We start from the raw sequence: 14746 nt of genomic DNA on the forward strand, positions 1-14746 counted from the left end.
TCACGTCGATTTCACCCCCAGTGACATGAGGCAGTTCTTTTCTGTCAGTGAGGAAAGAGTCATTGCCAGGATCTCAGAGTGACTTGAGGTTGTCCATGTTACTGCAAAAGAAGATCAAATGGAAAGAATTCCAAGGACTCTTGCTGCGCAAAGTGCTCCATGTGAGCTCACTGGCTGGCCCAGGGGCCAGGTCTGTGATGGAGAGTGGAGAAGGCAGGCAGCAGATGACGAGGGCTTGCTTCTTCACAAGGCTGTCCTTGGTGCCAACAGTGTGAGAGCATTCAGACAGCTCATGAGACCTACGTGAATGCAACAATAGAATGGAACTCAATAGGAGAGGTAGGCTGCCCATGAAAGGGAGAAGGAAGGCCAAGGCAGGAAATCAAGGTCAGATTGACAGCAAAGAATTCAGAGAGGAGAAACACTCTGGAGAAGGGAGAAGAGCATCGCCGTATTGCAGCAGAGAAGACTGATCACAGTAAAAGGCGAGAACACTCAGTGCATCTTGGACCACGAGGGAATGAATGTCATCTGCAAAAATAAATTCCGTAATACTCTGTCTCTTGAATCATAGTTAGTTATTGAGCACTGCATATCAGTCAAGAAGGTACTCTACATGTGGTATGTATGTAGTGATGTAGCAGCAGCAACTGAAAGAATACTGTCAACAGTCAGTCACCACATCACAAGACTTATGTGAAAACCAGGTTTATTACAAGAGAAATGATCATGCATGTGGAACCCGTAAGGTTCCCAGTCTTTACAGAAGTTTACATTTTTATAATAGGACCAGGGAGGAAGGGATACCAGGAAGGGGAGTAATATGGGAGGGGGAATGGTGCAGCAAAGGTGGGAAAAAAGACAAGACTGCTCCCCATGAGGAGGAGCAAGGTAATGGCAAAAGCCTCATTCTTTTCCCTGGGGAAAATATAAGGATAGGAAGTTCTTCTTATCTGCAAAGGACCCAAGCTACACAAGCATTGTCCCAGCCTGGCACAGACTGGTTGGTGTCTGTCTTGCTTCCCAAGGACACACGAGGAGTCCAGTTTGGGGTGCAACAATGATTTATGTCAGCTTAGGGGGAGCTTCATCCTTGACACATTCAGGGCCTCCTGCACTTTGGATCCAGTGTTTCTGGAAAATACAGCAACTCAAAAAGACAAGTTCCGGGACCCCTTAACAGCCCTTAACATCATGAGGTGAAAATGCCTAACTTATTTGTTAATGAGATTCTTCCAGCATATGTCAAGGAGGGCTTCTTACAAGGCACCTATAGACATAGTTCACCTTACATCCCACATGGTCAGATTTCTCTGGCTCAGAAACTATCAAGGACTGCCTCACTCCTGTTTAAAAGGTAATCTGGAAAGTCTCAGATTTACAAAAAGACTTGGACAAAAACTGCACAGAATAGGAAGGTCTGGACGAGTATGTTGTGAATATTTTCTTAACAAAGAGTCAGAAGGTTGTGGACCTGGTGAGCACTGGGTATCATCTCAAAAAATGAAATTGATTTCATCGTGGGAATTAACAGGTTACTGATGGAGTCATTTCAGAACCATGTATAGTCAGACCACTTAGAGCAAAAATGAAAATCAAAATTAAAAAAGGAGTAGATGAGCAGACAATAGTTAGAGTTATAATAATCCCCAAGAAACCTTATTTAAATAAGATGCTGAATATATTAAATTAGAAATGGGTAAAAGGACCCATTTACTGTGATTGTAATCATTGACTCTGATTATCATCAAGTCTTAGAGGAGGCTATCATTTGAAGCAACCAGGAACATTGAGCCTTCCATTTCCAGCCTTCTTTCACTATTCCCCTTCATGTATTCAATTTTACAGCTAGTCTCTGCATTTGATATACTGGTTCCTCTTTCCATTTATGCAGATCATTCTCCTTGTCTCCTCATCTCCCCTTTCAGAATCCTCCAAGGCTTAATTGCTATCTCTTCTATTTATCCTTTCCTGATCCCTCTGCTACCACAGAGCAAGGATTTGAGTGGGTGTTCAATAAATGTTAATTGAATTGAATTAAGTAAGATCATTTTGCCCACATTCAATTCAACAGACCTTTATTAAGCACTCACTGTGTGCAGTGTACTGTGTTAGAACCGATGGCTGGGGGTAGGGGAGGAGGGGATGAATGCAAGGTTTAGTTAATTAAGTCCTAAATTAGATAAGGTAGAATTTTGCATTGTCCCAGCTACTAGCATTCAGTTAGTAAAGTGATTGATTTTTTTAAAAAAATAATTTATTTTTAGTTTTCAGCATTTGCTTTTATAAGACTTTGAGTTCTGAATTCCCCTTCCCTCTCTCCATTCTCCCCTCCCCAAGATGGCATGCAATCTGATATAGGCTGTACATGTATGATCATATTAAACATATTTCCACATTAGTCATGTTGTGAAAGAAGAATCAGAACAAAAAGGAAAAACCACGAGAAAGAAAACAAAAAACAACCAAAAAAAAAGAACAAATAGTATGCTTTGATCTGCATTCAACCCCATAGTTCTTTCTCTGGATGTGGATAGCATTTTCCATCATGAGTCTTTTAGAATTGTCTTAGATCATTGCATTGCTCAGAAGAACTAAGTGTTTCAAAGTCGGTCATTGCACAGTGTTACTGTTACTGTGTATTGTTGTCCTGGTTCTGCTCACTTCTCTCAGCATCAGTTCATGCAAGTGTTTCCAGGTTTTTCTGAAGTGAAATGATTTATTTTTTTAAAAAAATTTTTATTGATATCTTTTTTTACATTACCAAATTTTCTCATAGTATCCCTCCCCTTTCCTATTCCCAGAGAGCCATCTCATATAACAAATAATATTTTAAAGGAAAAAAAGAAAGAGAAAAAAATGAGCAAGACAAATTAATTCATTGGAAAAGTGAAAATATGTGCAGTGTATCACACCATGCACCTCCTACTGTTTTTTTTGTTTTGTTTTGTTTTTTAGGCAATTGGGGTAGAGTGACTTGCCCCGGGTCACACAGCTAGTAAATATCAAGTGTTTAGGCTGAGGCCGGATTTGAACTCAGGTCCTCCTGACTTCAGGGCCAGTGCGCTATCCACTGCACCAGCTAGCTGCCCCTGTACACCTACTGTTTCAAAGGAATAGACTGGGGATGTTTTTTTGTTTCTCTCCTTTGGAACTGTGCTTGAAAACTGGTTACTTTCGAGAAGGCTGGAGAGGATCCCAAAATGGTAGCATTTTAGAGTTGAAAGGCACTTTGACATCATCTCCCCCAGCCCCTTTCTGTTACACATGGGGCCCCTGAGGCCCCAGAGCTCCAGAGAGCAGCCCAAGTTCATAAAGTTGGTTAGTCCAAGAGATGGTGTGAGGGTTCTGGGTTCAGGGCTGATTCCTTGATGTCACACTACCTTGAGTAAGAAACTCTTTTTCTCGTTTTTCTAGGTAACTTCCAACCTCCAAAGCACGTCCAGCAGACTGACCTGGCTGCCACACTAGCAGTGGGCCTTGGTTTGCCGATTCCAAAAAATAGCGTGGGGAGCCTGTTATTTCCAGTTGTAGAAAGAGCAACAATGAGAGAGCAGCTGAGGTTCCTGCACTTAAATTCAGTACAGCTCAGCAGACTGCTGCAAGAGAATGTGCCGATGTATGAAAAAGGCAAGTCTCTCGTCTTCTCTCTTAGGAGCTGCTCTTCCCTTTGAGCACACAGACATTTTCCTAAAGTGGTTTTTTTTAATGAGGCCGAGGGAATAGAAATGAGGCATAGTCATTTGTTTTCCTGTATGCAAATGCTGCTGCTGCCTTCTTTTTGTTAAACTGCCATGCTTCCTATCAGCAAAATTTGTGCATGAGATTATCTACATCAGGGTCACTTCTGGGAAGGTTTTACCAGGCCTTCTTTTTCTCCCTGTGGTGCTTAATGTGAGTTGGCTGGCAGTGTTTAGGGAATAACCAATGGGAAGATGAATTTTTATATGCCTAATAAAGTAGTTTGCTACTCTTAGAGTGGGTAAGGCATATTGTAGCAATTTTTAAACTTTATTACTGTTGAGCACCAAATAAAGAAAAGGAAAGAGAAAAAAGAATAGAAGTTAGTGGAGGGACAAAGAATAGGTGGGGAAAAGGGTGAGGGGAAAGGGAACTTGTCTGCAGAGAAGACTAAGTCAATTGGGAGACAAGAAGGTGGGTCACATTATGGTCATTGTTTTTATCTTTAAATATCTAGAACCATTTGAGTCCTACTAGTAATCTATGATCTGACAGATAAAGAGATAGTAGAGAGAATTAAAAAACATGTAACTGAAGTGCCTAAGGTAAAAATATAAATTACTGATATGGCTGGTAAATCTTGCTAGACATACTCAGTATTTTTTGTTGGTGATAACAGATTTATTTCAAAGCACCAGGATTGATTAGGACTCAAGAGTCTAGAGAAAAAGTCCGTAGTTAACCTGGATATTAGGACAAATTCGTGGTTAACACTTACTACTTTAGTCTATGGTCCTTGAGATTAGATCTGCTTTTTTGCCTCCTACAAAAAATGAGCTGGGGAGCAGCCCAGGCTCCCAGAGTTCCCATGTCTTAGTGTAATTTTAGGCTATTAAAACTTAAAACTTCACTAAGACTTTTGGGACACCCTATATAATACATAATTGCCCCTAGTTGGTCCCTCTGTAAGAAAGCATCACAGTGACATTGGTTCATTTTGACTGCTGGGAGTGGTTGCCTAGGGAGAGCTTAGCCCTTACTTTTTAGAGTTTGACCAAACTAACCCCAAGTAGTATTGACTAACAGAACTATGCCAACCCAAAGTGAGTGGTACTAGCTTCCTGTCTTTGGCCTGACTTCCTTTAAGAATTTTATCCATGAGTTGGAGGAAGGCAGTGTAGGTGTTAGCTTTGCAGATGATGCAAATACAAGAGATACCTAATACATTAAGTAACAGAATTTTGATTCAAGGAGATACCAGCAGGCTGGAGCAATGGACCAAATTTAATGAAATGAATTTTAATAGCAATAAAAGGGAAAGACTGAGGACCACCACCAAAACCTTCTCGTGGAGCCTCATTGTGGTGTGAAGGTGAAGGGGTGGTGTGAAGTCCGGGCTACGAGAGCACAGAGTCCTGCCATGAGGACCCCGGGGGCTGGCACCCGTTTGTCAGGCTAGCTAAGTCCGGAGAGGCACTTCTGCGGGTTGACTGAAAAGTGATGGAATTTTTAACCATAGTAACTCTTGAGGACCTATTGAGTCACAGATGAGTAGAATCTCTGCAGTTGCATACCTGTAGGAATACCTATACTGATGAAATCCCAGGTCATTGAAATGATTAATATGGATGATAAAGTCAAATGTCCTAGAGATTATATTATCTAATACGTAAGTACAAAGTTGGGCAGATGTGACTAGGCACTAGTTGATGTGAAAAAGCCAATATATTTAATGGACAGACCATAAGATGAATGTGAATCATTGTATTTGTGATATAGCAGCCAAAGCTGGTAAGATCTTAGGCCACATTCGTGAAAGTATCATGTCGGTCACAAGGGAACCCACAGTTTGGTGCCTTATTTTAGGAGCGGTGAGACAAGCTAGAGCAGGCCCAAACAGTGTAACCAAGGTGGTAAAGGAACTTGAAATCATGCTGTGTAGTATTCGTTGAAGGAGCTGGAGGTGTCTAACCTAGAGTAAAAGAGACTTAGGATGGACGTGATGGTAGACCTCAAGTATTTGAAAGGTTGATGTAGAAGGTGGGATTTAACTTGATCTGGTTTCTCTCAGTGGGCAGAGCTTGGGCCAGAGGGATTTTATTTCAACCGTTTCATTCCTAACCATTAGACATGCCCAACATGGAATTGGGCTGCCTTGGAATATGATGGAAATGCTCCAGTGGAGGCAAGTTAATCAGTTCTCAGGAATGTCTCAGAAGGAATTGGCATGTCATGTGGGATTTGGGCTAAGTGACCCCTGAGTTTCCTTCTGTCTAAAATTATGTGATTTCTACTTGGAGTGGCAGAATCAGGAACCAGAAGGGTCTTAGAAAGTTAAAACTAATGATGGGCAGATGCTAACAGAATTCAGTTTCATAGCATCTAATGTAAAATCCTCAGTTTAGGTTCAGAGTTTCTGTACAAGTACAGGACAGGGAAAGATGGCTTGGCAGTATTTCATTAGGGAAAATACTTGGCTGTTTTTATGACTGCAACCTTAAGATAAGCCAGCAGTTTGACAGCTCTCAGAAAAGCTAACATAATCTTAGACTGCATTAGTAGAAGCTTAGCATTCTGAGTGAGGGAAGTATTTGGCCCACTGTCCCCTGCCTGGGTCAGAGCTGAAATCTTGTGTCCATTTCTGGGGACCACTTTTTTTGGGGGGGGCGGGAAACAACATTTTAAGAGGATGTTGACAAACTATAGTGAATGTAAAGGAAGGTGATCACTGTGGTGGCAGAGACTTAAAACCAAACAGTGAAGGTTGGCTGAAAGAACTAGGAGTTTTTGTCCTAGAAAAGGCAGAATTGAAGACAAGATACGAGGACTTTCCACAGGTGTTTGAACCCTACACACGTAGGAGATATAATACATTTGTTTTGTTATGCTCCAGTTGAGAAAACCAGAATCAGTTGGGTAGAAATTCTGTGGGTATAGATTTCAGCTTAGTCTTGGGAAGATATTTCTTATTCATTGCCCCTTAATGGCCTTTTTTTACATGGTGGTGCATTCACCATCATTTAACAGATTCAGGCTTAGGCTGGATGTCAGATTGTTGGGGATTTTGATTTAGACAGGCGATTGGTCTGGATACCTTTAGGTCATTGCAAACTGAGATTTTCTCAGCTTCAGTAATAGTTAGTGGAGTATCAGCATTCTTTTTAGACTGCAGAAACTGAAACTCTTCCAGCTTCCAGAGGTGTAAAAAGTCTATCACAGCATATGGAAAGCTGTCTTCTGAATGATAAGTTTATAAAGGGTGCCCACCAATAAGAAGAAGAGAAGCAGTGTAAATTGACTATAAAATGAGGATGATAATAGCACCTGCCTCACAGGATTGCTGTGAAGATCAAATGAGACATTTATAAAAGCCATTAGTAGGCACCATATAAATGTTTATTCCTTTCTCCCTCTCCCTTCCATGGTCAGAGGTTACTAAAATGTGTTCCTCCATTTGTACAATTTATTTTCCTTGAGATTAACACTCATTGCTCTGGATTACCATGGGAAGTAATGACCTTCCTATCAGTGGATGTGCTCTTGAAGAGACTGGCTAAGTACTCGTTGAGGATGTTGTAGGGAGGGATTGATACTAGATTCTCTGAGCTCTGAGATTTCTTCCAACTTTAAGATTCTTTGTTGAGCTCTACATTATTTGGGGACTTCAGATTTAACTTTATTGTCTGGAAAAGCATTCACTGGGAAAATATTAAAACAAATATGATTAAAAACTAAAGTGTTTACCACATTGGCTATTTTTTGCAGAGATGTCTTAGATTTTCATTATGTATGTTTTAAAAAAAACAACAACCAGTTTCCATTAAACTACATGAAGTATCAGTTTTTAAAATGACTTTTCCAGTTGTCAGACGTAAGAATTTGAAGATATTATAATTATATCATAATCTAATTATAATTTTCTGTTTTAAAACTTTTTTTTCCTTCTCATTTTAGATCCTGGATTTCAGCAGTTTAAAGTAACAGAAAAGTTGCATGGGAATTGGATCAAGCTCTACTTGGAGGGAAATAATTCAGAAGTCCTTTTAAACCTTGGCAGAAAAGTTCTTAAGCAGTATTTAAATGCTTTGAAGACCATGAGTATGTCACTGAGCAAACAAGTAGCCCAGTATGATATGTACTCAATGATGATTGGGACTGTCATAGTCTTAGAGGTATGGATTGTTATTTGTTAATATCATAGTCATAGACCAGCATTATATAGCTCTGCTCTGTCCATCAAAATATTGGAGTGCTTTGGGTTTCCCCCAGATCTTGTGTCTTCCACTACAGCGCTCCTCCAGTGCCCCATCATAGTATGGAAAGGTGCGAGCTGTTTCAGAAGGCACCAGCACAGTGCTTTCTCTGACAGGTTCCTCTAAACTGGAGCATCTTTGAGTGCAAGCCCTGTCACAGGCTGTATTTGATCTCTGTGAACCAGCCTGGTTAAGCTTGGAAAGCTGTATCATCATCAGAAGGTTGACCATGAGGTGATTAAAAGACTGTTTGCTGAAATGTGCAGTAGCTGTATGGATGAAATTACTTACTGATGACATATTAAAGAATCATCCTTGTCTGTCCTTTAAAACATGAGAAACCAACCTTTTCCCAGTTTCTTGGCCTTGCCCTTGGCTTTCCTGATCTTTACACAGTATCAGCTCTGGGCATGGGTCAGGTGCCAAATGATTCCCTTTGACTTGGTTACTTAGTGAGATGAGAGGATGAGGCTAGGAGACGTTTACCCCCAATTGACCTGCCCTCCTTAACTTCCTAGCATCAGTGCTTGCTGATGCTCAGAGAAACAAGTTGTGCATCATTATAGTTAGTTGTAAATTTCCCTATGTTAAGTGTTATGTGTACTTCCTGGAATAAACGAGGGCCCAAGAAGTACATTATCTATTTTAAATATGGATTTCTTAGAATCTCAAAATTAGTGTGTGATGGTACTTTGCAATTTTCCATTCTAGGTTCTGATTCTGCTTTTGCTCAGTACCCCAAAAACCTTGTGCCAGAAGGCTGAATTTGAGATTCCACTGTGGTCTTCCTTGTTTTCCCTGCTCTTCTACTTGACGGTCCTCGTTCTCTCTGCGGTCCACGTCATCGTGTGCACCTCGGCTGAGAGGTCATGCTACTTTTGTGGTGTCTCTTGGCTGATGGCCATTGGGGTAATGATGCTGATTTCCGCACTTCTCTGTGTGATATTGTCTGTTCTCACAAATACATTTGAGAATGTCAAACTTCCAGCTAAGGTGAGATGTATTCCTTTTTTGGTTTTGTTAGTAAAATTGTATTGATGTTCTTGGTTTTTTGAATCACAGTCATTGCCAGGTATACTCTCCTCTAGCTATCTTTGCCCTCCTTCAGCTAGTGAATTTTCCCTTGGAACAGAGAAAAAAGAATGAAGCAAAGTCTGTCAGCTCACATCTGGCAGCGTGTGAAACATTTCTCACTTGTGCTTGCCCTCCTCTGCAAGGAACAGAGGGAGGCGTGTGTGTCCTTTCATCTCCAGGACCAAAATTGGTCAAGACACTTAAACAGTGTTTTCTTTTAGTATTTTTTTTCAGTTATATCATTTAGTCATCTTGTTCATTGTTTTCTTCATTCTGTTCTTTCTATGTATCTATTCAAACAAGTCTCCCCATGTTTTTCTCTGTTCCTCATATTTGATATTTTTCTCTTTTTTTCTTTTATTTTTAATTATGGACTTAAGCATCAAGGAACAAAAAACAGAATGTATGTGAACCTGTGATTTCACTGGTGTAGGGGACTCCGGAAATTCCCTCTGCCATTGCAGGATGGTGCTTTCTTTGCAACGTAGAGTGTAAGAGAGTCGCTTCCAGCATTAACTGTCCAGGGTCACACAGGCAGTAGGTGATAGATGTGGGACTTTAACCCAGACCCTCCTTAATGAAGCTGGCTCTCTAGCTCCTGTGCCATGTCTCCTCCTCTCTGCATTCCCTCTACTGATGAAATCACAGGTTCACTTCCTGCCTAGTCCCTGTCCTATATGGGAAACCATAAACTTCTATTTTGTTTTTTAAAAGTACATATTAAATTTAGCAAGTTAGCAGTGAAATTGCCCAGGGTATGTCTTTTTTTTTTTTTTATAAATTTTTTTATTTTTATTTTTAGGCAGTTGGGGTTAAGTGACTTGCCCAGGGTCACCCAGCTAGTAAGTGTCAGGTATTTGGTCTGAGGTCTGATTTGAACTCGGGTCCTTCTGATTCCAAGGCCAGAGCTCTGTCCACTGCGCCACCTAGCTGCCCCACCAGTGTATGTCTTTTAAACTTGTTTTTTCCTGTGTATTTTTTGTTTTGTTGATTCTTTTTGGAGCATCTCTCTCACTATGATTTGCTTCCCCATCCCTGATAACAAATAAGTATCCTCAAACAAAACACATCAGTGAATTGGTATTGTCAGAAAATGGAAAGCTCATTCTGTACTTATAGTCCTTCCATTCCCTGCCAAGAAGCAAGAGGCATGTGCTCCCTCATCCACTTCTGAAGTTATGATTGGTCATGGCATTGATTAGAGTTTCGGAGTCTGCCCAAGTTGTTTTGCCTTTAAATTATTGTGGTGATTGTGCAAATTATTGTCCTAATGCATCAGTTCATACAGATCTTCCCATTTCCTGGAATTCTTTGTATTGTATTTGTTATTTCTCACAGCACAGTAATTGCATTCATACACCATGACTTGTTCCACAGTTCCACAGTTGGTCAGCATCCACAATGCTTCTATAGATACGGGGGCTTTCTTTTTGTCTTTGAGGTTATATGACCTGCAATGGGATCAGTAAGATATAGTCTTAAAAATTTCATGTCTGCCTTTCCTTGTAGCCCATGTCTTTTTTTTTGTTTGTTTGTTTTTGCTTTTTGGTGAGGCAGTTGGGGTTAAGTGACTTGCCCAGGGTCACACAGCTAGTAAGTGCCAAGTGTCTGAGGCTGGATTTGAACTCAGGTTCTACTGACTCCAGGGCTGGAGCTCTATCCACTGCGCCACCTAGCTGCCCTGTGGCCCATGTCTTAAAGCAGTATTTTGCTTCTGTCGTTTCAGAATATCCTCAAGTTCAGAAATGTGGAATTATCAAATTGAATGCTTTTTATTACCTGTTGTAGTTATGCTGAAAATTATAGACTGTGGCTTTTTAAAAAATAAGTTTTTATGGATATCTTTTGTTTTTATATCACTTAACATTTTTTGCTCTATTCTTTCCCTTATCCTCTCACAGAGAGTCATTAAAAAAAAAAGAATTTAAACAGAAGAAATGAAGAAATGAAAAAAAGTTTGTAAAACTAACCAACATATCAAAAAAGTCAGGTGTTCCATGCAACATTTCACACCCGTGGACCCCTTACTTCTCCAATGTAGTTGGAAGAGTTATCCTTTCTTGTTCCTTCTTTGGAGCCCAGCTTGATGACTATAATTTCAGAAAACTATTGACTTTCTAACAAAAATCCAGATACCTAGTTGGTGCAATTTAAGGGCATATTGAGTGCTAGTCATTGAGAGTAATACAGAAATGGATATGGTTCCTGCACCCAAGGAGTTTATAGTTTAACTAGGGAGATGAGACTAAAATACTTGAAATAATGGTGAACAATGTGGTATAGACTACCTACTTACTGTAGGAATTCAAAGTAGCGGGACTGGAGAGTTAAGTAGGTAGACCTTCTTAGGGAAATGGGATTTGAGCTGGGCCTTTAAGGATAGGTGTGTAGGATCTAGTCACTGGTAGAAGAGGAGAAGGCATTCCTGGAGTGGAAACAATTTCTTTCATGCACAGAGAGAAGGATGTGTGGAGACAGAAATGAAAATCAACAGGTATCTAGGTAGTGGAGAGACTGGCTTTACCAGAGCAGCAGGTTCATGTTCAGGAGTCTTGGGAAACAAGATAAGTAGAGTTGGACTAGGTGATCGTGGCCCATGAAATTGAGATGCTAGGGTTAAAATTTAGTGCATTAGGAAGTAGGGAGCCATTAAACTTCAGAAGGTTCTGGAGCAGGGAAGTCAGAGTGAAAGCTGTGTTTTAGTTATGTTAGTCTGGTGGTGGTTCAGGGAATGAATTGAGTGGAGAAGAGTTTCAGGCAAGAAGGCTCTCGAAGGAACATAGGTCCAAAATAGTGAGGGTCTGGACCAAGATGGCCACAGTGGAGGGAGAGGAGACGATGGGTGTGAGACATATTTTAGGAAAAAATTGACTAAATTTGGTAGTTACCTCAGTGTAGAGGTTCAAGAAGAGGAATGAATCTGAGAATTACCCAGGTTGAAACCTAAGGGAATGAAAGTATGTACAAACATTGGGAGTTTAGAAACTGGTTTAAGGACACAGATCACGAGTTTAGTTTTGATCATGTTGAGTTTGAGGCAACAGTGAGACACCCACGTGGAAATGTCGGGCAAGTAGTTGTAAAAGTCATCCTTGAAACTATGAGAATGAATGAGAGATTAGGATAAACAGAGAGAAGCCTTGGAGAAAATCTACCTTTACTGATAAAATGTCAGACTCTGACAACATTGTTTTACATACACTAATGTATAAAAGTGTGTCTGAAACAGTGTCCAAAAAGGACCATAAATAGGAGTGTACCTTAGTCTGGATTCAGGTTCCACAGATAAAAGATTATGAAAGGAGAACTGGTCTAAGAGACTTCTAGTCTCTGCTCAGCCACCTGAAAGCTCTTTGACCAAGGACATATCACTTAACTCTTCTTGGGTCTTTATTTCCTCCTCTGTAAAATAAGGGGATTGGACAAGGTGATCCCTAACATTTCTTTCAGCTCTGACATTCAGTGATTTGGTATAAGATCATCTTCCTGTGTTTATAGTGGATTGACTAAGAAAAAAAGGACCTAACAATTCAACTTCCTAATAATTAAAGCTGTAAAAAGTAGAATGGCTCAGTTTCAGGGGGGTGGGTTGCCCTTCCTTAGAGGTCTTCAGGTAGAAGCTGGTTCATTTGTTTTGGGTATGTTATAAAGGATGGGTTTGGGTAGATTGCCCCTGGTATTTCCCCCCGCCCCCCAACCTCCAGTTCTGTGATTGTGCAGCCTCTTCACAGGTCATCTTAGGTGACTGTGACTTCATTATCTTTTTCCCTAATAGAATAGGCAGCCATCTGTTGTGTATGGCAAAGGTGCTGACCTTCCTTGAAGAAAGGAGCTGGATTGTGTACTTTCTTGGAGCTTCTAGGCCTTTAGAGTTCTTTCACTTATCCCTAGACTATTCAGGCTTTTTTTTGTTGTTGTTGTTTTGGTTTTTTTTAGTGAGGCAGTCAGGGTTAAGTGACTTGCCCAAGATCACACAGCTAGTGTGTGTCAAGTGTGTGATCTGAGGCCGGATTTGAACTCAGGTCCTCCTGACTTCAGGGCCGGTGCTCTATCCACTGCGCCACCTACCTGCCCCCAGGCTTTTTCTTTATGATCAAAACAAAGCACTGTGTGATGGACCTGGGACTTTGGGCCATTTTAGGGGATGTATGCTTCCCGAGATTGATCATTAACATGAAAGAAAGAAACCAGCTGGAGGCTATATTCATATAGCCTTAGAAGAACTCCTATTTTGTCTGTAAGTAGCAAAAGAGCCAGGAGGGTGTAATGGAAAGAACACGAGATTTAAGCAGCAAGAACCTTTGAACATACAGTGCTTTAGGTTTGCAAAGCACTGAGGTAAGTAGTCCCAATATTATGATGTCTGTTTTAGACGTTAGAAAACAAGCTCAGAGAAGTGGACTCCCTTTCCTAGGATTACATAATGAATACAGGTTTCCTGACTGCAGGGCCTGGTGCTTTAACCACTATACCACCCTGCCTTCTGACTCAGAGCCTGGCTTCAGCTCCCACTTCTTTTTATTTTTGGCTAGGCAGTGGGGTTAAGTGACTTGCCCAGGGTTACACAGCTAGTAAGTGTTATGTGTCTGAGGCCAGATTTGAACCCAGGTCCTCCCTGAATCCAGGGCTAGTGCTCTATCCACTGTACCACCTAGCTGCCCCTCAGCTCCCACTTCTAGTGCTAACTAGCTCTGTGACAGTATTCCAGTCACATTCTCTGAGCCTATCTCTACATCTGTAATGTAGAATCTTCCTCAGAGGGTTACTGTGAGAACCAGCTGAGAGGTTGTATGTGAGTAGTTTGTAAACCTTAAGATGCAAATGTAAATATCAACCATTGTTATTTCTCTTTGGGTCCCTATTAAGAAGCTTACTTCTCTCATGCCCTGGGGACAGATGTGTTACTATATGAGTACTGGAGAAGGAACATCTTCCACATTCTCTTAGACTAGTCCCCGTGATCCCCATCCTTGTTCAGAAGAAGGAGAAAGTCTGTTGATAGCTTCCTAGACTCACTGTGGTGCAACCCTAGAAGATGCTATCACTTTGCTCCCTTTTAAAGACATAGGGAGCAAGCAGCAGCTCTCTTGAGATCAGTGAAGACATATAATGTACAGCCTTGTCCCTTTTCCTCTCTGTTAACCCTAGACCTTACCTGATTTCGGGGCCAGGGCTGTCTGAGGATGAGGGGTTTGATGTATGGTCTCTCTGGATATAGCAGAGAAGGGACTGATCTGCTGCCATAGCACCTGCATAGGCTGGAGAATTGAACTTTGTGCCAAGTGATAAGACATTTAACATTTTTTAAGTGGAATTACTTTATAAATTATGAAAGTGTTGATTTTGATATTCCTTTTCAGTGGAGTATAGGTTGTCCTAATGCCATGGAAGGCATTCCATTGTTGGTTTTTAATAGTTCTGGGCAAATTGTCATTTTCTTCTGCCCCTGAATGTGGTTTTGATGTGTTCTTACAGTGCCCTGGGTCAGCTGCAAAGGTCTTTCATCTGTGTGGAAGCCTGGTTCAGATCAGAGAAGTGTGTAGATATGAAACTGGAAAGGGCAGCCAAACTCTGCAAGGTGGAGGGACATACTGACTATGGAAATACTCAGAATGATATGATCACATTCTTTTCTAGGACCTTCATCATGATGCAATTCCATTAAAAGAAGTTGGTCATTTGATGTCAGAATTGCAATATATTGACAATATCTAGTCATTGATGAGCATTTTTGCATG

General features: G+C 40.9%; 1 protein-coding gene across 3 annotated transcripts in view; it reads left to right on the forward strand.

Annotated features, from left to right (window-relative positions):
* The window catches only part of LOC114034008 (GPI ethanolamine phosphate transferase 2-like), a 90701-nt gene that overhangs the window by 23318 nt on the left and 52637 nt on the right, over positions 1–14746 (forward strand). For all 3 annotated transcript variants that reach the window (XM_027849654.1, XM_027849653.1, XM_027849655.1), the window contains 3 exons: positions 3418–3630; positions 7636–7853; positions 8646–8927. In XM_027849654.1, the coding sequence (XP_027705455.1) occupies positions 3418–3630; positions 7636–7853; positions 8646–8927 (713 nt within the window). The remainder of the gene's footprint in view (positions 1–3417; positions 3631–7635; positions 7854–8645; positions 8928–14746) is intronic.

Source organism: Vombatus ursinus, unplaced genomic scaffold (genome assembly GCF_900497805.2).
Source record: "Vombatus ursinus unplaced genomic scaffold, bare-nosed wombat genome assembly UNPS02007822.1, whole genome shotgun sequence".
Taxonomy (NCBI): domain Eukaryota; kingdom Metazoa; phylum Chordata; class Mammalia; order Diprotodontia; family Vombatidae; genus Vombatus; species Vombatus ursinus.